Source organism: Plectropomus leopardus, chromosome 4 (genome assembly GCF_008729295.1).
Source record: "Plectropomus leopardus isolate mb chromosome 4, YSFRI_Pleo_2.0, whole genome shotgun sequence".
Lineage (NCBI taxonomy): Eukaryota > Metazoa > Chordata > Actinopteri > Perciformes > Serranidae > Plectropomus > Plectropomus leopardus.
This window is the reverse complement of record NC_056466.1, coordinates 33,010,515-33,035,144: the sequence shown is the minus strand read 5'-3', so window position 1 is coordinate 33,035,144 and position 24,630 is coordinate 33,010,515. Positions and strand designations below refer to the sequence as shown.

Below are 24,630 nucleotides of genomic sequence, written 5' to 3'. Positions count from 1 at the left end.
TGCGTGTGGGGTTCCCACAATGCCACGGTGGCTGAAGAGATGGAAAGCATCACAGATGAGAGTTTAAAGCCAGCAGTGAGCTTGATGACGTGGTGCTGATTCGGCTGCCGAGTGTCTGTTTCTCTCTGAGTGTTTGTCTGGCACAAATTCACAATCCTTAGCAACTGTGAGACTGTGATGAATACCAGACACAAACACAGAGCTACAGTCAGGGCAAACACACACACACACACACACACACACACACACACACACACACACACACTTCCAGCAAATAGCCCTCTGCAGTATCAAGATTGGAATGGTCCCTTTTCTACCTACTGAAGGAGTTAAATATAGATGAGGTCTCACTTAGCAGCAATTTATATCAATGAAAGTCTAGAAAATGAGCAGATAACTCCGCACAGCTGCCATCTTACTATCTAAAAGGAGCAGTGTATAGGTTTAGTGGCATCTGGCAGTGAGGTTGCAGATTGTAACCAGAGAGAACCTATGGTGACCTTCACTTCAATGTTAAAGCTAACAGGCTCTATCCAGAGTCAGTGTTTGATTTGTCCATTTTAGGCTACTGTAGAAACATGGCGTGGAAGAAAAACCAAGGAAGTTAAAAGGAGTAGAAGTCATGGTGACACTTTGCGTCATATCATTGGGGTACAACACATGTACAGATAAATCTGAGCCGCACTTGCTCATTAGCTGGCACACGATCATTCAACATGATTAGTGCCTGATTATTTTCACTGAGGCGTATGCAGGCGTCCTTTGGTTGAAATATATTGAGAAAGATGTGAGTGAGAATTACAATTCTGCAGTTATTGAAAAGATCGTTAATAAGATAGAGAGAAAAAAGAAGGAAAGAGAAAGAGAGAATGAAAGAGAAAAGAATTTTCTTATTAGTCCCTCATGAGGAAATCCTTTTTTAATCCCCAATCTGCTGTTATTTTTTTACAAATTACTCACACACAGGCCTAAAATTAAAAAAAAAAATCCAAAACGGGACCTAAAACACATTGTAATAATAAATATAATAAAGCTACAATTATAATTATAATAATAATAATAATAATAATAATAATAATAAAAAGATTTGTAGAGTACTTTTCAAGCAAAAACACAAATTACTGCCCAAGATGAGAAAAACATACCAAATGCAATAAAAGTAAAACATATGCATTTACATAAACCTACATATACACATGAAGACATATATATATATATGTAAGCATAATAACACATGCACATATCTGCTGCCAATGCATACACACACACACAAAACAACTGAATTAGAAGAAAAATTGGTAATAAATAAGTATGTGAAATAGAATAGTGAAATAATGTATCTGTGTCTATCAAATATTACGAAAAGCATCATTATAAAAGAATGTTTTCAAATGGATTTATACCTCAAATATTGAAGAGATGTCAGAGCCAGGGAACTGCTCATGGACAGGCACCCCGAGCAGCTTGGGGTTCATTGTCTTGCTCAAGGGCACCTAGTCTGTGCCCAGGAGCGTGAACTGGAACCTCTCAGATACCAGTCCACACTCTGCATTTGGTGCATTCGGGGCCTTGAACCGACAACCCCCAGGTTGCCAAGCCAAGTTTCTACAGACTTCTGCTCCAGGACCATAAAAGACCACGAAAAAATGTTTTTTTGTAAAAAAATGTTTAGCCACCATCCATTTTAGCGCACCCAAGAAGGCTAAAAACAGTGCACCAGAGTGTACGCCATCCCTATATTTCTTGCGTTGTTTTCTGTAACCCTCCAACAGCATCACACATTATGTCCGTCCCCGAATCCTTTGAAAAACCTTGAAAAACATACACTCCCAATGTAAATACAAAAGGCTTACTCTAAGTTAACAAAAACAAAATTATTCTTAGTTACAGGGAATAATAGACTAGTAAAAACATATCTATGAATATTATATTCCCTCTGTGCCAGTAGATTGCCCTAAATCCTACACACTGGACTATTGTAAAATGTTAGTATAAAAACTTACCACTCCTTTCAAAGACACATACTTTGACACAACAGACAGTGAATGTATCATGAGACTGCTACCACCTGCTGGTGTGGATCTGTCACACAGCTTTAACCACAATCCCAGCAACGGGGAGGGAGAGAAGCACTGTGGGTGTTACTGTCTGTGTGTGTGTGTGCATGTCAGTATATGTGTGTGAATTCTTGCATATTGCCCACGTGTGTGCGTCTGTGTGAGTAAATGACACACCTGTCAGCTCCACTCTGCTTCAAGTCTGCAGAATAACCACACTGAAGACACACTGTCCTGCTGGGACATACTTAAAGGAAAATCAGTACTAAGCTCTGTGTGTTTGTGTGTGTTTGAAATGTCCTACTACTGCTCACACAAGACAAACATATTTCACACATATATGTCAGTCAATCTGTTTCTATAAGCATTTGATCCACACATGAACTTGTTTTCCCACACTGGACCATGATGCTGCTGGTTGGTGCAATAGTGGCTCACTTTATTTGTCTGTCTGTTTCCCTCTCTGACCTCTTCCATCACTGATGTCTGAAGTTTGAAAAGCACTTTTTGAATGGACTGCTGAAATCAAATGAATACTTGATGAGGGACAGATGCATGGGTCTGTCTCCTCTCTTGGCCTCGTCTCATCTCATCTGTCTATCTGTGTTTTTGTCTTTGTGGAGTTAAAAATTGTTTGGATTTACCCTCAGAATCCCTCCAGTTCAAAACCCCAAGTTTGTCAGTTTAAACACAACACTATTTAAAGTAAGTCAGAAAGTCACCTTTAAATAAAAACAAGCAAGCAAAACATAATTCATATTGTACATTTTGTTTTGGGTAGAAGCACAATGTGCTGCATAAGGTACAAGTTGCAGGTACAAAACAAAGCTGTCAACTGACCATAAAAGCGAATCATATCCATTTAAAACGAAATAAGAAAACTTCATAAAATTATAATTAAGAGGCAGAATGAACCAATAACAGATACAAAGACACATGAGTCAGAACTGACAAAAAAGTGTTAAAATTAAATAAAATAATAATACTAAAGCAGACAGTAACCCTTAGAGTACATTCACTTGAAAATTACAACAACAAAAAAACAACTAAGAAAAAACCCCAAAAGTTAAAAAGACAGAACAAAACACAAATAAACAAGTAAAAAAGTGCTTAAGATGGTAATCATGCTGTAAATTATTTTAAAATGCATAACAATGATAATCATAAATGTAGTTTTTTGGTGGCTTTTTTCCCCTCGCATTTAAAAAATTTCCTTATCCTAATAATTTCTTTCAGTTTGTAGGACATTTCTTGTCAAGTTGTTCATTGACTTTTCCCCCGTTTTTGAAAGAAATCAACCAAATTTATTCAGGGTTTGTAAGTTTTTGCAGGTCTGACCATAGCACAAGAAAAGTGATGTCAATTCAGGTTTCAAGGGATTAAAAGGGATAATACATATTAATTAAAATGAAAAAAAGAACTAAAAATAGAATAAAATAAGATTTTAAAAAAAGATAAATAATAGATGATAGCATACGAGTAAAAACAAAAAAGACTCAAATAAAAGATAAACCATAAAACTAGTAAATTTAAAAACAAATAAAAGAAATAAATTAGATAATTGTTAAAATAGTCAAACCAGACTACTGGAATTTGTGGCTAAAAAGGAATGTCTTTAATTTAACTTAAAAAGATGATAATTTTGAATGTTGAAGACCTGTTAGATCCTGACACAAAAACTTACTGGTCAGTGTGCAGAAATTTGTCCATAGATCTGGAAGTACTGTACTGTGTATATATATATATATATATATATATATATATATATAAACAATATTATATCATGGTGTGTCTCTGTGTCTTCCAGTGTTTTGCAGTACGGTCTTTGGGATGGGTGGAAATGGCCGAGGAGGACTTGGCTCCTGGAAAGAGCAGCGTCGCCGTAAACAACTGCATCCGACAGCTGTCCTACTGCAAGAATGACATCCGAGACACTGTCGGCATCTGGGGAGAGGTGAGGAAAAGAGCGTTTTTACACTGCATGTGTGTTTGTGTGTTTTGTTTTGGCCGAAAAATAAAGGGTAACAAGTTTTTAGTAGAGGAGGAGTGCTGCTGGAAAGCCAGGACAATGAATTAAAAGATAAGGGTGGAGCAAAGAAAAAAGCAACAGAAGCTAGCCAGGGCAACAGTCTCCTGAAATGTATGCCAGAGGATGGATGGAGGGAGGAGAGGAGGATAAAGAGAGGAAAGTGGAGCGCTACAGTATGAAGTCTTTCCCTCCCTCTGTGGTGGTTGTGTTTAATGTGAAGCGACAGAACAGAGAGGGAGAGAGCTTCATCCTTCTCTCAATAACCTTTCATCTCCCACCCCCTCGTTTTTAAGGTTTGATCATTTATTTAGAGGCGCACAAAGGCACACGCACACTTTTACTCACCACTCATGCACACACACGCAAATGCACTTTATAGACAAGCAAGAGGAAGCACCTGACCTTTAAAAGAGAGTTCTTGCAACATCTTGAGCTGCAGGAAATGAGGGCTGCATGTTTTTGTGATGAGATCTGAAAAAATTCTGTGTGTGTGTGTGTGCGCGTGTGTGTGTGTGTGCGCGCGCGTGCGCGTGTGTGTGTGTGTGTGTGTGTGTGTGCGTGCGCGCGCGTATGTTTGTGTGCGTGCGCACGTGTGTGTGTGTGTGTGTGTGTGTGTGTGTGTGTGTGTGTTCAGGGGAAGGACATGTACCTGGTGCTGGAGAATAATATGTTGAACCTGGTTGACCCAATGGACCGCAGTGTGCTTCACTCTCAGCCAATCGCCAGCATCCGGGTCTGGGGTGTTGGCCGGGATAATGGCAGGTTAGTCACCATGGCAACCACAAATGTTTTGCGGTTTTTGTCTTTAAATATTGAATAACTCCGTTTTCCTTGTCTGCATGATTAATCGTGAGTGTGTAAGATGTGAGCCTATGGTTTTTTCAGGGTGCATGCCGTGCTCTAAATCACCTTTAACATTTCTGTACTGACATATCAGCCGAACATCTGTATCTGCCAATATTTGCCTATCACCAGATAAGATGACATTCACGGATAACAGTGCTAGGTGTTTACCTGTTGAGTGACATCTGTTTTGCAGAGGCTAAAAAGCAGGGCCCGACGATCAAATGCATCCCGTTGTCCTGGGGACAAAACATGTTTAGGACGAACAAAAATCTTCCCCAGGGCGCCTTTGGGACATATGGTTGAAGTAAAATCACAGTCAACGTGTCAGGGGACACACCCTGATAATAGTGAAAAACAAATTGCGTTGAAATTGGCAGGAGAAGCGTTAGGTAGCGTTCACTTTTAACTGTTAGCAGGTGGGGGGACTAACAGCTAACAGACGTTTCACTGAGTCACATGATGATCCATTCAAGCTCTGTTCAGTCAAAATGAGTATTGGGGAAGGTGAATCACAATGTTCACAGGATGTGTTCAAATGTAATCTTGTAAAATGTACTTTTGGGCAAGAAACTTCAATCAATACTTGTTTGAAGGAGAAATTAGTTGATGTTTTCACAGAAATATAAAACAAATATTAGAGGGAGTATAGTGACGTATGATGCAGTAAAAAGTTCAGTAATTTTTAGACATTAAAGATCTTTTTGTTTCCTTGACTCAAAAGGGGGAATAAATAACAACAAAAACAAAATAAACTGCAACAAAAAATATGTTTGCATTGGCTTTTGGACAAATTTTAACCCTTTGAAACAAGGGCAAATTAGACAGATTCTTTTCAAACACATCTGAAGAAGACAATGAGAAACTTAACAAGAAATGGGCCAAAAATAAAAAAACTTGCAAGAAAAAATACCTGAAAATGCAAACAATACAAAAGAAAATAACAAGAAAATGGCCGCAAGAAAGCACAATTTTAAACAAACTCATGTCCCCTGTTGCTATTGTATTTATATATTTATTTTATTTTTTTATATTTATTTAGTTATTACACAAACACAGCCAAAATGATTAAAAAATGAGGAATAAATAGTGTGTAAAATGTGTCAAACAGTCTCTAAGGGTTAACCAGTCATGTGGGTCATGACTCACTGAGGCTTTTGTTGTGTAGGTTTAAGTTTTCAACAACTCAAATCAATAGATTAGTCACTAATGTAAATGAAGTCAACGGCACGTCGCACCCACTCAGTAAAAGGTCAGAGTAACAATTGAGGGCAGCAGACGGGCACTGTGGTGACAGGCAGAGGAGACGAGTTAATGATTGATGATGAAGGCATGCTAATGAAAGATTAATTTGTCAGTACAAAGGACAGGATGAGAGGGAGAATGGCCTTTATTCTCTTTCAACCACAAATCCCCACATGACTATCCGTCCCTCGCTTTCACCTCGGTGTAGCTCAGAGAGGAATTCACAAACGTGCTGTGGCGGTGCTGCAGGACGACCAGCGAAGGGCGCTCTGCACCGCTGCTGAACGCACAGGAAGGAATATAGGTTATCAGGCACAGCCAGGTGATGAGGACTGGAGGTCGAGAGCTGCTGTGTAGCTGGAGCTGGCACGTGCCTGCACATGTATACGCGCGCGCACACACACGCAGGAGCACTCAGGGAAAGAGGCAAGGCTAAAAGCTCTTGGCATATGCAGAACTGCACAATTCTGTTGCCTCAGGGATCTTTCCCTTTACTCACACACACACACACACACTCACTCACACACACGCATGCATGCATGCATGCATGCAGTGGTGTATGTTACAGCATATTTACAAGATCACCCTGTCAGATAAAAGAAGCGTGTTTTCCGAGTTTATTTCCACCATCCACATCTCCATATAGCAGGAGAGCCGTGTGGGAATACCTCAGCTGCAGCACAGGGAGGAGGAGGAGGAGGAGGAGGTGGTTGGAGGGAGCAGAGGAGAGGGGGGTTTTGGCAGGAGAGAGAGGGAGAGAGGGGATGGAGCTGCCAGAGGGGGAGGTATGGTTAGTGCTCACTGGGTGTGGAGCGGACAGGTTGAGGAGTGTGTGCACGCCTGCAGTATCACCAGGAACAGATGGCGTGAGCGTTCTACAGACGCCGCCGTACGCAGGATTACCTGCCAGAATAAGAAAACAAACAGCTGTGAGTATATTTATATACCTTCATCTTACTTTTGGAAGCATTACTTTTTGCTGTTTAAGTTTATTACAAAGTAGCAGAAAGAGAAAGGTGAGCTGAGCAATGAGGCCGCGTGTGTAGAGGAGGTTGTGGATTGATTTTTATTCATTTATTTATTTATTTAAGCCAGTGTGAGGTGTGCATGCCACAATTTTAGAGCAAAAATCAGATGTGTTTTTCACAAAACAAAAAATAAAAATACACAAAATGACAATAACAGAATACAGTGCAGAGGGAGGCAAAAAAAACTGAGTAAGTTTATTTAAAGCCTGAACCAAAAAAAGTTAAAATTCACAATTTTATAAGAAACACAAACAAATGACATTAGAAAACAAATAAATATGAAACGCAAATGGATAATTACAAACAGATCAGGTGATAAAGGTGTGTTAATTTGAGTCTGGTGTTTGAAAAAGCTCCTAATAATGAAATGTGCAGCAGTTCATAACTAAAATATTTTGATTCATCGTAGGAAATCCAACATTCACTCCACAGTTTACATTTCAGATAATAAAGATGTGTGCAGGAGCGCAAAACAGTAGCTGCACATCTTTGCCCATTTTACATTTAGTTGTTATTAATTTATTGCTTGTTTGAGGGTTTGGTTTGATGATGCGTGATAGAATTTGCTTTGGAGCAAGGATTCTTCCTTTAACACTCTCTCTCTCCGTCACACACACACACACACACACACACCCCTCTGATAGACTGGAGTGCTTGTGTCAGTACATGAACGTACCGTACCCCAGTACCCCTGCCCCCCTCATGTGCCATGAAAGTCATTATCGCCATAGAGATTACACATTCCCACAGCAACCTTGACATTTTCAGGGACGTCGGCATGATGATAAGATTATTCTGTGTGTGTGCGTGCGTGTGCGTGCGTGTGTGTAGTGGTTTAATTTGTTGCAGCTACATCTTCATTCCTGTCTCCCTCCACCTCCCTCTCTCTCTCCCTCTCTCTCTCCCTCTCTTTTATCTCCGCTTTTCATCTGGGTGTTTTATTCTGCCCTCGTCTTTGCGCTTTTATCTTTACCGTGTACATTGTTGCAGTTCACTTCCAATTTCCTGCCCCACTATTTCACTTCCCTCTCCTTATTTTTCTACTCACTCAACTTCTTTTTTTTATGTGGCTTTTAGGAGCTCCGACTCGATTTCCTTTTATTCCTTTAAGAAACACAAACCGTCCGCAGCCAATTAAAGCTAATTGCCAGAGCCCCTCTCTCTTTTCATACCTTGTTTAATTTCTACCTGGAGGACAGGGATGAATAAAAATGACCTGCATTGCTGATTTGACCTGTCCCAGATCTGTCAGAGCAGAGAAGATGACAGAATAGTGTGTGTGTGTGTGTGTGTGTGTGTGTGTATGTGTGTGTGTGTGTGTGTGTGTGTGTGTGTGCGCGATTGTTTGCCACCTCTTGTCCCCCAGCAGGGGGCTGCTGCTATGAAGAATTCTTGTTTCTCTCCTTTTTTTTTTCATTTTCACTAACTGGCTTCCTTTCCTCCCTTGCTTCCTTGGAATACAGAGAGAGGTAAACACATTCCTTCCTTTCATCCCTCCTTCAGTATCTCTCCATCGTCTCCGTCATTCCTTATTGTTTAATTTCCTCTGTCTCATTTTTCTTCAAAGTGCCTCTTGATGTATCGTAGGCATTGTGCACGCACACTCACAGATGGAGGAAGTGAGAGTTGACCTCCTCCGTCCTTGTCTGTCTACAAGCATTTTTTTAGAGTACACACTCACACACACACACACACACACACGCACACATATACACACAAACAGGAATCTTTTCAGGAGTTTCCCTCGAGGGGCCGGGCTCAGAAATCTTGTTAACCCTCCGGCCCGTGTTCCTTATTGCATGCCATATTGAAGCACACAGCTTGAAGGAAGTTATTTAGATTGGTTTTATGTGCACTTCTGAATGACGTAAATCTACGTCTGTGTGTGTCTGTGTGTGTGCGTGCGTGTGCGTGCGTGTGTGTAGTGGTTTAATTTGTTGCAGCTACATCTTCATTCCTGTCTCCCTCCACCTCCCTCTCCTTTTCCTTCTTTTTATTCGCTCCATTCAGCGGACTTAAATAGTTTTCGGCTCCAGTGGGCCCAGGGGAAACTTCTCCCCTGCCGTCACTCAATTCAACTCCCTCTTGCATCACGCTGCTCTATTGATCTCTAGGGTCCATCGACCTGCATGTGCGTGTGTGTATGTGTTTGTCCTGTATTCATCAGACTGATAAAGGTCAGTTCATCTCTCATCTGTCTCCAAGTGCTGTCAAACTGGACACACGCACAAACACATCATTGTCCCAGTCTCCTAGTAGAAACTAGTCCATCATCCTTTTCTCATCTTCATCCCCGTGGTGTTCTTTTCTTCTGTACTTCCCTCGCTAACCCTGTGTATTCCTATCTCCCAGGGACTTTGCATATGTGGCGCGGGATAAAAACACCAGGATCCTGAAATGTCATGTGTTCCGCTGTGACACGCCAGCCAAAGCCATCGCCACCAGCCTGCATGAGATCTGCTCCCGGGTAAGTGATTCAGGCTGAAGGAGGTGTGAAGAGACAGAAAGCCAAGTTTGGCTTTGGCAAATAGACCCAGATGAAGCTCCAGCTCGTTGGGAGAATGTTTCCACTCAACAGGGAGGCTGATGGTTATTATCACAAGGCGTTCTACAAAAAATGAAATAAATCATCAAGGAACAATACACAGTGGTACCAATATTTCTCACATTTACTCAACACAAAGAGCAGAGAAAGCACACCTCCAGTGCAGACAAGTAAAGCCAATGCTGAAGTGCCAAAAACTGCAGTTCCTCTAATGGCCACTTGAGGCTGGCTCCGAGAGTGCATCAATCCCCATAGACCCCCATGTTAAAATGCCCAAATTTACAGCAGAAATAAACATGTTTACAGCCTGGTACAAAAACAGTTTTGGTCTCTGTAGCTAGTTTCAACATTCATGACAATTATACGGGGATGAATTTTTATATAACTTACGTGTTTGAATGGTATCAAGGCTTAAAGTTATGGACATTTTAGGGTGTGGCCACTTCAAGAGACGGGTGGCGTCCATTGACAAGTCACTACCATAGCAACGACGGTAGAAGAGAGACAGCAGGAGAGTTTCTGGTGTCCCTCAAACCACAGGTGCTCATGGAAGGGAGTACTTAAAAACCAAAAAAAAAAGGAGGAACTCTTTACCAAAAAACTGTGGTGTGATCCAAGTCCAGGCACTCAGGATGGTTTGGAAAACATCATAGGGCTAGCTAACATTGGTTAGGTAATGTAACCACGGTGTGACCCCAGATTCACAGATAAAGTGGTCTCTATTTAAGTGTATTTCTGCTTCATGGAAGTTAATTGTAACATTTTGGTCTTGTTCAGCATTTCTAAGGAGTCAGACATTAAGTTTTTCCAGTAGTTGTAAGTTGTTTTAAGAGCATTAAGCCTGTTTTTCGCTGGCAAAAGCACGAGCATTATCACAGCTAACTATAGCTGTAAATGTGTCGTGCTAAATAGGCTAGCAGCTAGAATTAAAGTTAGCTCTACCCTCAAAAAGCCAGCCAAAGCCAAGTTTGCATAGTGGCCCAAACTAGAATTGCACTGTCCAAGTCTGTCGCGAAGACAGACCTGGACAGATTTCACAAATGAAAGTTAGAGCAATCTGAAATAATTGTATCTCCGTTCAAGTAAGCAAAGCCCTTAACCCTTTGAAACCCTGGAGCAACATAATATTTCTTGTGCTGCTTTCAGACACCATTCACAAATATTTGAACCTTTGCAAATTGGCGCGATTTCCTTTAAAAACAGAAGAAGAAAAGCAGGTAGCAATCTTGGTAAGAAATATTCCATGAATTGCAAGAAATAAGTAGATGTAGAACATTATTTTTATAAAAGCTTGGGGAAAATATCTTGGGTAAAAACTGTATTTATAATTATCATTGTTACATATTTAAAATTATGTCACAGAATTATATTTTTAAGCAATTTTTGTTTGCCTTGTTTTATGCAACTTTCTCTTTCTCTATTTTATTTTATTCATTTTTTAATTAATGATTAGGTAATTTTCTTGTATTCTTTTTTTTACAATTTTTTTGGGGGGTCATTTCTACTTTTGTTGCTCATAGCCTTCTTCCCATGTTTTAAAATGAAATCAAGCCAATTTGCACAGGTTTCAAAGGGTTAACCAATAGTTAGCGGTTAGGCTGGCGGAAGATGGCTTCCAGTGCGCCTGCTCTATGTGTGCCTTAATGCCGAAAATCTGGGAAGTTTCATACCCCGTAAATAGAGTGTTTTTTGTTTAATGGGCCATATGATCAACTTTCGGAGGAATGAACTGGGGCCAGCTGCCAATGTGGGAGTTCACAAATCAATGGATGACACCACGCTGACCACGTCCATGATTTTAAACAGTCTGTGGAAAGAACACATTAAAAATGCCCAGCCTCAAGAGAGCTTGTATCGTTTTACCACATTTGCTGTTCCACAATCTGGGCACACATTTTAATCTTATCTGCAGTCCATATAAAGTCCAAAAAACAAGATCAAACTCATCTAGATTTCAGTCCCAATAAAGTTTCTTTCTCCCAAAACACCGTTATCAGAGATCTCTCTCTGCTCTGTGCGTCCACTCTTAGATGAATACAGATTAATGCAACAGGGTTAGAGTATTCAAACCATGTTATTTTTTTCTTTTAGTGTGTCTGCTTTATACACCGCACTCGCTTGGAATTAATGGATTTTCCTTTTGTTTCCAATAAAACACATTTATCGCTTTAAAAATTGAATTCGATGTTGGAGACGATCTTTGAAATTCTTTATTTATTTATGCAGACTCATAATTTGGTGTTGATTTCAATCCTATATAGCATTTATAAGGGTTTTTATAACTTCTGCTACTAACGGTTACCTTATTATGACCACTGACTGGAACAAGTGTCCTTGAAATGTGATTTGTTTGAGAAAAAAGGTGGAGAAGGAACCATCTTTTTTTTTTTTTAATCCTTCATGCTGATACTGACTGCCTCACATTTGACAGTCAACACATATAAAGAACATGGAGTCTGATGAATAACAATTTTTCACACATTCATGAGGAAAGGTGGAGAACTGGTCACAGCAGGGGGGGCTGGGATGCAGTTTTGCTGTGGAAAAACTCTGATTAAGGACATGTATAATTTTTGTGGGGTATTTCCAGGTGTGTGTGTGTGTGTGTGTGTGTGTGTGTGAATGATTTTGGCTGTTTTACACTGTCGGGTTCTGTGTTTGCATGTGTTTCTCCCTGTGAGTTGCACTGCAGGAGAAGCTTTTACCATGTTTTGGAAAGAGGAGTATGACCCGGTTAGTCTGTGTGTGTGTGTGTGTGTGTGTGTGTAAGTGTGTGCGTGTGTGCATGTGCGGGTGCGTGTCTCCCCGGGTGAAATAAGTAGACAGCATGACAGTATCAGGGGTGAAACTGCTGGGGGTTTTTCCTCAGCTCTTTGGTGTTGACTCTTTCATCTTTTTTCCTCCTCTCTGCAACCTTTTTTTTTCTTTTTGTCTTTTCACCCTCCTCCCCTGTGTCTCTGCCACTTCTCCGTGCACCCATCCTGCTCTGTTTTTACACGCCATTTCCTCATACTTCTGCATCTGCTTTGGCTCCCCTCTCTCTCTCTCCATCTGTCTCTCCTCCAGATCATGACAGAGCGAAAGAATGCCAAAGCGATGGCAGGAGGCTCTCTCCAGGACAGGATGCAGGCAGGACTAGATCTCCCTTTACAAGGTAGGCTTCATACTTACAGCACCGCCCTCAGCGTGTTTGTGTGTGTGTGTGTGTGTGTGTGTGTGTGTGAAAGAGAGAGAGAGAGAGAGAAACAGTGAGTGCGACAAGTGCCATGCATCAATAGGCGAACGGCAGTCATCACTTCTTTGGCTCACTGCATGCATTTAAACTGGTCATTTGTAAGAGCAGAAAGTCTGAAATGGATTGCTGTGTTGTCATTAAAGTGTCCTCGCTCCAAAGTCAAGACAAGTTAGAAACATATGCATCAAGGAAGTTCAAGATTCATACGTAATTAATTTTGGAGCCATTAAAATCAGTCAGTGTATTTCAGTATACGTGCAGCCATCACCCAGAGAAAGTTTGGGCATTAAAGAGATACTTAGCTGATTTTCAACCAGTTTTAACAATGTGGCTAGAGGGTATTGTTTTCAGAAACATATTTTAGTGCACTCTTTAGCTGTAATATGAGTTTTTGAACAGAGGGTGGGTGCAATATTATCTCCTGTGTTGTGAAAAACTTTAGTATGCACTACTGTCTGTCCTGGAAGAGGGATCCCTCATCATCCTCTGCCGTTCTTCCTCAAGTTTCTTCCTTTGACTTGACTTGACTTGACTATTAAGCAAATACAGAGCAAGACTCACTTGATGTGGCCATTTCTCGTCTAAAATATCTTGTGAAACATATTTTAGTGTGCTGTTTAGTTGTAATGAGAGAGTTTGTGAACAGGAAGTGTGCATTATACAGTTTCCTTTATTGTGATAATAGAGGCTTAACAAACTGTAAACCAAAGCAGTGACAATCAAATATAAACCAAGAGTCTTTTTCTGTGTTGCCTGTTTCTCATCTCAGATTGCTTTAGAAACACATTTAAGCTTACTGTTAAGCTTTACAGGCCCAGTTGCGTTGCCTCTTGTGGCCCGTGTCCTGTCTGGAAAGTTGGACATGAACCCACCGCATAGACTAGAGCTGACAGCCAACCAGCACATACTGTCTGTCCTGCACCTGTGTAAGAGGAGGTAGCTCTCCATACCACCCGTCAACTGTATTCTTCTCAAAAATGGAACAAGTTAGCTGTTAAGCACTTTAAAAATCCAAGGTTAAGAGAACAAAGCATATTTATGGTGCACCAGTGAACAACAACAAAAACCATCTGGAAACTTTTCTGCTAAAGAACTCAATGGCCAAGGGAGAACAATCTTACCTTATATAACAAGTTTGTTTCAACTTCACTTCATTTATGTTTCCATGCGCTGAGCTAAAATGCCAATCAGAGTGATTTTTTTCACCACTGTCTCTGATGCTGATTCAACGCACTGAATCAGTGGAAAATAGCCAATGAGGGCTAATAATGAAGGAAACACTGCAGAGACATGGGTGACCGAGGCTCACTGACAGCCCAACGTTGTCCGACAGCCAGGCATCGACTTGGTGTGTCAGGACCGTAATTTGAGATCATTTGCAAGCAGCTGGCCGCCCTATTGTTTCATGTGGAAAAACAGACAAGTTCACATTAAGTCATTCACCAGTGGGAGCGTTTATTGGTCTGTTGATGCGCTATGGATTCTGGTAGTTGGAGCATTTCTACCTCTTGAGCCAAAGTGAATGCCACAGTCCTTTTTCTCTGTTTTCTCTGGTCATGTAGCACCAATTTCAAAAGTATTTGCATTTTTCTACAGTACAGACAGCCTAGTTTTATGAAAAAGACCATCTTTCCAGCAGTGACATAATTTTCTAAAGGGGCCCTGTGGAGTTTTCTTGTCAACACAATTATTTGCCAAAACACATTGTGTGTGTCCTTAAAGCCTGACAAGTGTGTTAAATGGGTTTTTTTTCCTAATAAAGTGTTTACTAAGCTGATTTCTGCATCATTAACATCCATATTTACCCGCTTAAAGTCTTCTTGTTTCTTGGCTTCGGTTCATAGCTATTTCTCTTGGTGCATTATCGCTGCCAACTGTCCATCAGTAGAGTAGTGTGAAAAAAACCCAACAGGCTCACTCGTAAAAGCGTCACTCCATAGCTCTACTAGTGGCCAAAAACTCCAAAAGGTACATTTGAACAGTTGTTTGCAGTTTACAGATTTCAGAGATGATGGTCCAGTGCACAGATAATGTGCCAGTGTTCATTATCTTACATTTACAGAGAAACGGTGGAGGGAGCTCCTCAGGTTTTTATTAGCCAGACAGATGGGAAAAGTAGCCAGCCAAGAGATGTTGGTGTCAGCAAGACAAAGTTTCTAATGCTTGCAGGAGAGCCGTGTTGAAGAGATAAGTTGGCTAAAACATATACATGCATATATATTTTAAAATGGCTGTTTCTTTAAAAATAAAAAAAAAAGGATGCTGCACATTTTGGACTCCTGGTTTTCTCATTGAGTCATAAACATGAGAGCAAGGAGTCATTTCTGTCATCACTCAGTGTCCTCTCCTGTCGGCTCTCTGTCACTCTGTCAGAGAGAAAAATGATTGGCTGTGCTGCACCGTGTCGTTTATATACAGTACAAACATGTGATGGGACAAGATGCAGCAACATTCAGGGAGAGTGACAACAGTCCAGCCTGCTGCTGACAGCTCGTCCCATCAAACAGCTGCAGTGACTGCCTCTGCTTAAATAAACTTAGAATAAACTCAAAACAGCTTGGAAACATGAGAACCATGAGGTGCAGTGAGACAATATGCCATTATAGTCCACTGGGACTGTCCAAAGCAGCATCATATAATTACATTAAATTAAATTAAAAGCAGAGTTATAATATTAAAGAATATCCACTTTATTTATGACAAAAAAGACTTTGTCTTCAAGTCATCTTTGAGAAACAGAACTGAAGAATATAACATAGCTCCTTGCAGTGTGTGGAGACTACAGCACTGAACTGTGCTGCTGTCAGCATCTCCTAAACCAAACAAACTCAAGGACCAGAGAGACTTAACATCACATTGTTCATATTTACACCTTGATGGAATAACCCTCTGGTTGTATACATGTTGCTATATTTTTTTCTAAGCTCCTTTTAAATGTGTGTGTGGATTCTCCCCAGCAGAGTTCCCCACACCAAAGACGGAGCTGGTTCAGAAGTTTCAGGTGCTCTACCTTGGGATGCTGCCAGTGGCCAGACCAATAGGTCAGTCTGACACACTCATGTTGCAAGATTTAATGCGATGCAAAGCACATTTAGTTGTTGATACTTATAGTGTAACTTTAGGTCTGATTTTAATGTGTCTGTGTGTTTTTGTTCTGCTGCAGGCATGGACATACTGAATGGAGCTATAGACAGTCTGATCGGGTCTTCCAGCAGAGAGGACTGGACTCCGGTAGCCCTCAATGTGGCAGATGCTACTGTCACCATCAGCAAAGACAAGGTGAGACACACATCTGCTGCAGCACAACTGTCTCCTGCTACTTCCCCTGATTTTCATCACTCTGCTGCTCCAGTTTTCTGTGTGGGAAAATAGAATATGATAAAGACAAATTCCATACACAAGACAAAAATTGGGGACTGACATTATAGGAAATCACATCCATTTTTCTTAAAGCTGAAATTCTTTTCCCGACACTGCAGCGAGGGCTCGCTTCATTTTTTTTTTTTTTTTACATTTTTTAAAAATATTTTCCTCTTACCACTACATAGATGGATGACATACACCAAGGGCGTTTTGTTCTTGTGTATTGACGTCAATACGTAGGTCGTAGCCTACAATTCAGTAGGTGATGTCATCACACAGCAAACTTAATGTCGTACCCAATTTTATTAATATCCCTTTTGCAGAGTGTAGCTTGCACTAAACTTATAAGATTGCAGAAATCTCACAGTCTGCAGGAGGCTTAAGACCCCCACCCAGAAAAGCTCTGTCTGCTCTGATTGGTCAGCTTTTCTTGGTCTTCTGTATTTTGGCATCTCTGCACTGTCATCACATGACTGTTTCACAGAGTTGCAGTACTTTCTGCCTTGAAAAAATTACCAATAAAAGCTTCTAGACACAACTGGACATGTTCGAGTAGGAATCTGATCTGAAATCAGGAAGATATTAACAAATATATTGACCAGGATTACATAGTTCCTTGATTTTAGCATGTAGCTACATGTAGCACTGTAGGCTACGTAATGTAAACATGTGCAGTAGCATGCCTGCAGCAGATGACCATATAAAGAAATCCTGCACACTATGACATTGTACTGTTGCCAGTTGGGAGTGTTCAGAGTGGTCTGAAGCCTTCAGTTTTTGCTCTCAGGGTTTCAGGTTTTACAAAAGTTTATCTATGAACACTGTTCATGATAACCCTGTAAGAAGACATTGAATAAAGAAAAGCATTTTAGGCTTTTCAGAGTCTATTTTAGAATTTACCTGGTGTTAACTCATCAGTTGCTTCTAATGTGTGAAAAAAGTGGAGGAACACACATACTTTTACTGACATAGTCCACCAGAATGATAGCAAACGGCCACCCAGAGCACCGAGGCAAAGAAGTAACTCCACTCACATTAAATCTGCATATTTAGTCCTATCAGTGTTCAGCCATGCAGATGACATAAAGTGTCAGTTATGGATCTCAGCTGTAACATCCAGGCACTTAAAGCCCAGCTGCTCCGGTGGACCTGTTTATTAGAAGGCTGCACTTTTACTGGGCAGCTCCCCTATATGAACATGTGTTACTATATGGATGCCTCCAAGTGCAGAGAATGCTGGTTGATTGTAAAGTCCCTCACTACTGTGTTTTTATGATGTCTCTCCTTCCCTGTTTATAATGGCAATTCATTTAATCTCCCTCACCTCTGGATGTTTCTGTGCAGGATGAAGAGGAAGTGCTGGTGGAGTGTCGTGTTCGGTTCCTGTCCTTCATGGGCGTCGGGAGGGACGTGCACACGTTTGCCTTTGTCATGGATGCCGGCGGCCATCGTTTCGACTGTCACGTGTTCTGGTGCGAGCCCAACGCTGGGAATGTGTCAGAGGCTGTACAGGCAGCTTGTATGGTGAGTCACTGAGCAACAACACGAGATGATAACATGACTCCAACGCAACGAGACAACTCGGACTAGGTTAGTTAAGAAAGAAGAAAGACAGGAATCTCCCTTAGTGCACGTACATGCATGCTCAACGGACAAATTGCAATTGTGTAGTCTGGACTTGCTGGATATAGGAAAATCAAGGCTGTGTAATTATAAAATAACCATGAATGCTGATCATCTTGGTTTTAGAAAGTACATAAAAAAAGTTCATATTAAATTTTGCGAAGTGATTTTCATGGTAGGTAGAAATGCTTTTTTTCTTAGCTACACTTACAAAATACTTCTTTTAGTACTTTAATTGGACACAGACCTGAGAAAATTCTAAGAACACTCAAACATAAAACACAAGACAGCAAAGAAATTACTTTACACTACATGCAAGCCTTCTTAAAACCATCTAGTCGTATGAAAAAGGTTTCTTCTTCAAATGCAAAATACTTACACATTGCAGATGTTTTTTTAACCTCGGGTCATCATCATTTAAAGTCCCCCCTCAGACATGTTTTTAAGAATATGCTTATACTAAAACTGAGATTAAACTAAGTGTATACATATATTATTCTAAAAAAAGGGCTGGAAACAGATCCTCATTTCTGGCCCACCACTATTGCTTGTGGTTTCTTTCGTTTCTTGTTTTTCCACAGCTGCTTGTGGTTGGTTTTGTTTTCTGTTTTCTCCGGTGCTGCTTGCTCTAGGTTGACTGCTGAAAGAGCAGCGTGCATAAAGATGGCAAGCATTACTGTTAAAGCAAACAGCAGAGAGATTCAGCCACACAAGCTTGAGCCCCTGTCAGATTCAGATTAGGAATCTGTTGTGCACCAAAAATCAGCCCCAAGCAGACATATCAGAATGGTTAGTGTAGTACGCATCTTTTTTTATGCTGTTTGCATAGCTTTTTAGCCTGTAGCTTAGCTGGAAGTGGCAGACACAGAGTTGGTGCTTGTATAGGGTTCAGTGTTTTGTTTCACGTGCATGGTCAGGCAAGAGATTCAGAATTCTGCCTGCCTGAAGTCGATTTTTACGTGCTCTAATACAAATTGTGTTATTTATTAGTGGTTACCCTTTGAAAACTAAGCAAACTGGCTTTCGTTCTGTCAAAAAACGGGGGGCGTATATTATAAAAACAAGGTATATATATATATATTTATATATATATATATATATATATATATATATATATATATAAAAATAGTTTTCTGGGCATCTTTCTTTGTTTTTGGATAATATCAAATAATCTCCCCTAGCTAATTTTCAGTCCATTTTTGTGGGTCACTTTTTACTAATTTCTTGCCAAGCTTCTTGCTGGACACTTTTCCAGTGTTTCAAAAGAAATCCGATCATCGTTATCAGATTTCAGGGGGTTAAATGCTCATGAAAGCCGTCTGAATTTAGCACAAGAAAATTGATGTCGATCCAGGTGTTAAAGGGTTAACAATAACAAAAAGACAAAGGAAAGGGGGGTGAATGCCGGCAGCCCTCTCAGCTGCCGTGCGAGCAAGATGCTTCCAGCTCTTGTTGCTGTACTCTGGCTTGTTTTTCAGAAACTTGTCGTGTCTTTGAAAAAAAACCCTGTTTTATTCGCCTTGCTCTCAAACTTACATCAGTCTGTGCAATACACAGTCGAAGTTTCACCCACATCCTCTAAAGTCCTGCTTCCAGGGTAGTTTAAATGCTCGTTTGCGCCTCAGCTCATAAACTTTGTTACCATTTTCTTATGAGTGTCTTATTGGTACTATGCATATGTAAATCTCAACAGAAATGAAAAAGAAGCAAGAAACCTCCATCATCAGCTCTGGAAAAAAACATGTTTCATTGAATAAAACAATAACACATTGTTTTGCTTGATTGGGCAAGGAAGTTGCTAGATTTACTAGCTGGACGTGGCATTTTACTTCCCCAAGGTGATCAGGCAACAATTATTGTTGAGCCCTGTTATGAATCATGCAGTTATATATGCCACGATGGGAATTTTTGGTAGTTAAAGAAAGCTCCAGGGTCTGGTTTACATCCAAAAACTGCACAATCTTTCACTATGCTAACGCTAACGTCTGCTCTGTTCGGAGGGTTCAGGTTTCGTTGTGTTGAAGTCTGTTCCCTCGCTGATCTAGCTCTTCCAGTGTATGTTTGATTCTCAGATTTTCGGAAGGTGCACAAGCATCACCCCTTCAGTAGAGGAATGTGAGAACTCCTCTTTGCTCAGATACAGTATAGTCAAGGTCAGACATTGTGGGGGACATAAACAGAAGAAAAACACAGTTTTAGGGGGACTTCAAAGTACAACAGGACACAGACGTTTAGAGCCTGTCTTTGTGAGAATGAATGTCCTTGCCTGTAGTTCACTTTGAGCTGGCTTTTTTCAGTCTTGACAGATGGTTGTTTTACTGTCCAACCCATACACTCTATTCAGGCTGTAATGGAGCCCTCTGTCAAAACACTGCTGGTGTAAAACATGTATTGAAATCAAGAGAAGCCCCCTAAAGCATCAGTCGTCTCAGAGAAAACATGTCCTTGTGGTTTTATCTAGTATAGATTTCCTGTTGGAAGTTGTTTGAGATTGTGCTAGCAAAGGTTCTAAGGCGGAAAAATGTACATTGAATTAATAACCACCGTAACAAACCCATAATACCTTTATAAAGTCATTATTTTATCATTATAATGTCCATAATTACAACCCCGATGCCCTCTGTGGTGTTTCTGCCATAACGCAGCCCATTAGTGGAGATCACTCATTTTCCTCTGCCCTCTCTGCGGCGGGTGAGTCACAAGATTAGTCGACTGCTGGCTGGGCTATTGATCACACATCAGAACTTTGGATATATGGACACACACACACTAAAACTGATTCATGGTGACAAGAATCATCAGTCATTACTATTGATCACAGTTAGCAGCCTGCACCAGTCTCTCTCTCTCTCTCTCTCTCTCTCTCTCTCGGACACCTCCACAGTCGTATACTCAGCTGCTGTAACTTTGCATTATTTACAACAAAATCTCTCTCTCTCTTTCAGCTGCGCTATCAGAAGTGTTTGGTGGCTCGACCTCCCTCCCAGAAGGCCTGCGGCTCGTCGCCTCCTGGCGACTCTGTGTCCCGCCGGGTCTCAACCAGCGTGAAGCGCGGCGTCCTTTCTCTCATCGACACCCTCAAACAAAAAAGACCCGTCACCGAGTTGCCGCAGTAACCACAGTCAAGCGACTCCCTGCCACCCCCACACCCCCACACCCCACACCCCCACAGTCACCAGGTAACTCGTCGCATCGCTGCCAAAACCCCGTCACAATTCCTTCTGGACTAAAAATTTCACCTCCAGAGTTTGTCGGCTCCGGAGCAGAAATCCTCAAGAGAACTGAGCTGAATAAAGACTCGACATCAGGAAGGAACAACCACAGAGAGACACCTCACAGGTGATCGTGTACATAGAAGTAACTCTCATCCCCCTCGGCACAGAGAAGTAGCGAGGAGACAAGAGCAAAAACTGAAGAAGTAGGAAGTGCTCCTTCCAGCGCGGCACGCGTGATGAGCGAGCTCATTGCTGCCCAAACTGCTCATCTCTCCATGCTCTAAATGTATTTGTGTCTGTGCCTGTGCTGCCAGCATGACCTTGCACTCCTGGCTAAACCCCCTCCTGTCATACAACTGTTAGTCTGTAGTGGCTTTCCCCCCCTCTGTCCCTCAGTGTCCTCTGTAGACTGAGTGAAATGGAAGGAATCATGAAAGCCATTGTGTCTGATTGTCAGGTCAGAACGAAAGAAGGAAGCTGCTACAGACTGGGGAGATTTGGCCGTCAGTCTACGCTCTCTAACCTGTTACCTGCATGAACTTTTTATATCGAAGTCTAGACAAAATCAATCCACTGCTGCTGCTTACAGAAGGGGTGAGAAATCCGAAGCCACATTGTGTTTCCCGTCTTCTTATTTCTGTTTCTGCAAGAATCAGCCTGGAGGGTCTGAACGAGCGGTGACCTTTCACCCGAAAACATCCCTCATATACTTCCTGTTTACTTGTTTTTATTCTTCCGTTATCCCTCGGAAAACGACAGATAGCCATAAAGGAGGAGGAGGAGGAGCTGCCGGGACGGACAGAGCCCTCCCTCCTCTGCTCCCCCTGCTCTCTGGTAAACAGCACCAGACATCAGCATGCTGCTGCCGCTCTTTGATACACATGCTGGAGGAAATTTGACGGATTCTCCTTTAAATCCCACCTCAGTATGAGTCCTCGGAGACTTCGTGTTCACTAATAAAAGGAGGCTTAGCAACACAAGAAAGGCCGGAGGAATTGTACAAAGAAGAGAGCTGGAGGAATGTGTTTTTGTTGGTGGGTGTGGAGGCAGCTGAGATCTGACCCTGTGAGGAGGAGACAGACGGGTTTCATCTCCAGCCCCCAACAGAGAGACATGTTGACTCAATCTAACAGGACTTTCCTGGGCTGCTATCTTCTCTGTCTCCGGGGTTCTGTTCACTTGAATGCGCCCTCTCTCTTTCTCATCGCCTACTCTGTTACTGTACAACTGTTTTCATCAGTGCCACGGCAATACTTGTTTTCTGTCGTTTTTCTCACAATCTCAGTTCAACACTGCTGGCTCCCGATCGTCACACATCTGAGCAGCTTGGATATATGGTAATAGCCTAGACGTTTACTGCAACTAAAATTATAAACATATTCTACCCCGGGGCAATTCTCTTAGATGTAAGGCTGCAGATTAGGACCTCTGTAACTGACCAGACATCGACTGTCTGATCACATTTTGGTCAGCCACATGTTGTGGAGGTGGTGTGAAGACTAATAGTCAGTATGTAAACAACTTGGAGTGGGTTTTTATATATATATATGTATAGAATATATATATAATACCACCTTTCCAAAACTAACATCGGTGAGAGTGAATGGACTTGATTACTTGTTTTTCTGCCATAATCTGAGCTGTAGTAATTAGCATGTCAGGATAACTAGCTTACTGTAGATATATTTTGGGGGTTCACAAGTTTTGTTTAAAAAAAACGGTCTACATTGCAATACAAAAACACAGTTTCCTTATTTTCATGTCTTCTAAATGAACCATCAACTGCTGAGGAGGTGCTTGTCTGCAACCGAGAAGCAAACCTCAGGAGCTGAATAGTCAAGTCAGTGTGCAAGTGCCAAAAACTGCGGTTCCTCTAATAGCCACTTGAGGCTGACTCCAAAAGTAAGTCAGTCCCCATAGACCCCCATGTTAAAATGCCTGACTTCACAGCAGAAATAAACATGTTTACAGCCTGCTACAACAAAATAGCTAATTTTCCCGTCCATGACAACTGTGTGAAGGTGAATCTGTTTATAACTCACTTATTTAAGTGTTATTAAGGCTTAAAGTTATGCATCATTCATGAGGGGTTTCCAAATATGGTCACTTTTGGCTCCTAAGAATCAAGGTAGCGACAGCCAAAATGCCAAACTTGAGGCTCTGAAGCTAAAATGTCCAGGATAAGGCCACCGCCATCTTGCGCTGGTGACGTCATTTGGAGCCAGAGTCTGTGCAGTAGCAATATTCGCGCTGGAGAAAGTTCTTGACAAAAGACCTGTCCGACCAATCACGAGCAGCTCCATTGAATTAGAGCACATGCATTGACTGTCACAGCTGTCAATCATGGCAGAAAATCACCTTTTTTTTAAAATATAATTTAATAACTCATTGAAACTGAACTTATCATAAAAATGATCACTTGAACAAACATCAGGGTGATGAAAACTACCTTCAGTGACAGAAACCATCTTTGGGAAAAATGTTTTGGGCGTTTGAGTTTTTAGTTTGGCCTATGACCATTCACTAACATGGAGGGGCGGGCTTTATGACCTGTACTGCAGACAGACACCAGGGGGCGATCCAGATTGAAAAGCCATCTTTGTATACAGTCTATGAGCGACATTAGTACCATTCATCCCTGGATCATCCAGGATATTTTAAACGTGGCAGTTGAACCATTTTGGCTTCATGCACCACTACCTAACTCTAATAGGAATGAACAAGCCCCCGTGTTCAGCACTGCATCCTGTTCTCTTTATACATCCATGGCTTCCACAAACTAATAGTGGCTATGTCCATTATTTTATCCAGTCTATGACCGCAACATGTTGTGTTTTTTTGTTAGGATCCATATCAGCTGTTTCCTAAAGCATAGATAGTCTTCCAGTGTCCAAAATGTAGCAACATGTAGCTTTAGCCCGACTCTTTTAACATGATATTGTATGCATCCATCAAGTGTTTATTGTAAGAGCCCTTTTACAAGAACATATTTTTTAAAATGACAGGCTGAGATTAGAAAGTGTTTTTAACTGAATTAAGTTATGGTTAGCTTAATTAGCTAGCTAGCAAGCTGACAAAATTTGCCTGTTGTTATTACAGCAACCAAAATCGATGTCAATGGTTGAAATGAGAAGCTCCTTTACTTCTGTTAAAACGAAGAACCATTATTTTTAATTGAGTGGTAATTATTTTTATTTGAATGTAAACTGCATATGTGTGAGAGGGTACAGGCGTAGCAACAGCAGACACAGCGGGGCTTAGCTAACGGTCTCATTGTTGCGTCCGTAGTTGCGTCTCGGTGTCTCCATGTCTTGCGTCGAGCTTTTGAACTGCACAGCCAACACACAGGTAAAGGAGCCAGCAGTGTTTTTTTAATCGAGATTCTGATGAGAAACTTCAGCCACGTCACCTTCTTTTGTCACGAGGATGTTGAAATGTGAATGAGAT

At 41.3% G+C, this 24,630-nt stretch overlaps 1 protein-coding gene across 5 annotated transcripts in view; it reads left to right on the top strand.

The window, feature by feature from the left end:
* Positions 1–23,532, top strand: part of apbb2b (amyloid beta (A4) precursor protein-binding, family B, member 2b) — a 78,842-nt gene extending 55,310 nt beyond the window's left edge. For 4 of the 5 annotated variants that reach the window (XM_042484920.1, XM_042484919.1, XM_042484924.1 and 1 more), the window contains 8 exons: positions 3,865–4,011; positions 4,721–4,848; positions 9,555–9,669; positions 12,814–12,901; positions 15,940–16,023; positions 16,146–16,261; positions 17,690–17,869; positions 20,914–23,532. In XM_042484920.1, the coding sequence (XP_042340854.1) occupies positions 3,865–4,011; positions 4,721–4,848; positions 9,555–9,669; positions 12,814–12,901; positions 15,940–16,023; positions 16,146–16,261; positions 17,690–17,869; positions 20,914–21,084 (1,029 nt within the window). In that variant the 3' untranslated portion in view covers positions 21,085–23,532. The remainder of the gene's footprint in view (positions 1–3,864; positions 4,012–4,720; positions 4,849–9,554; positions 9,670–12,813; positions 12,902–15,939; positions 16,024–16,145; positions 16,262–17,689; positions 17,870–20,913) is intronic. The other variant, XM_042484923.1, reaches the window with a different exon arrangement.
* Positions 23,533–24,630: the final 1,098 nt, after the last annotated feature.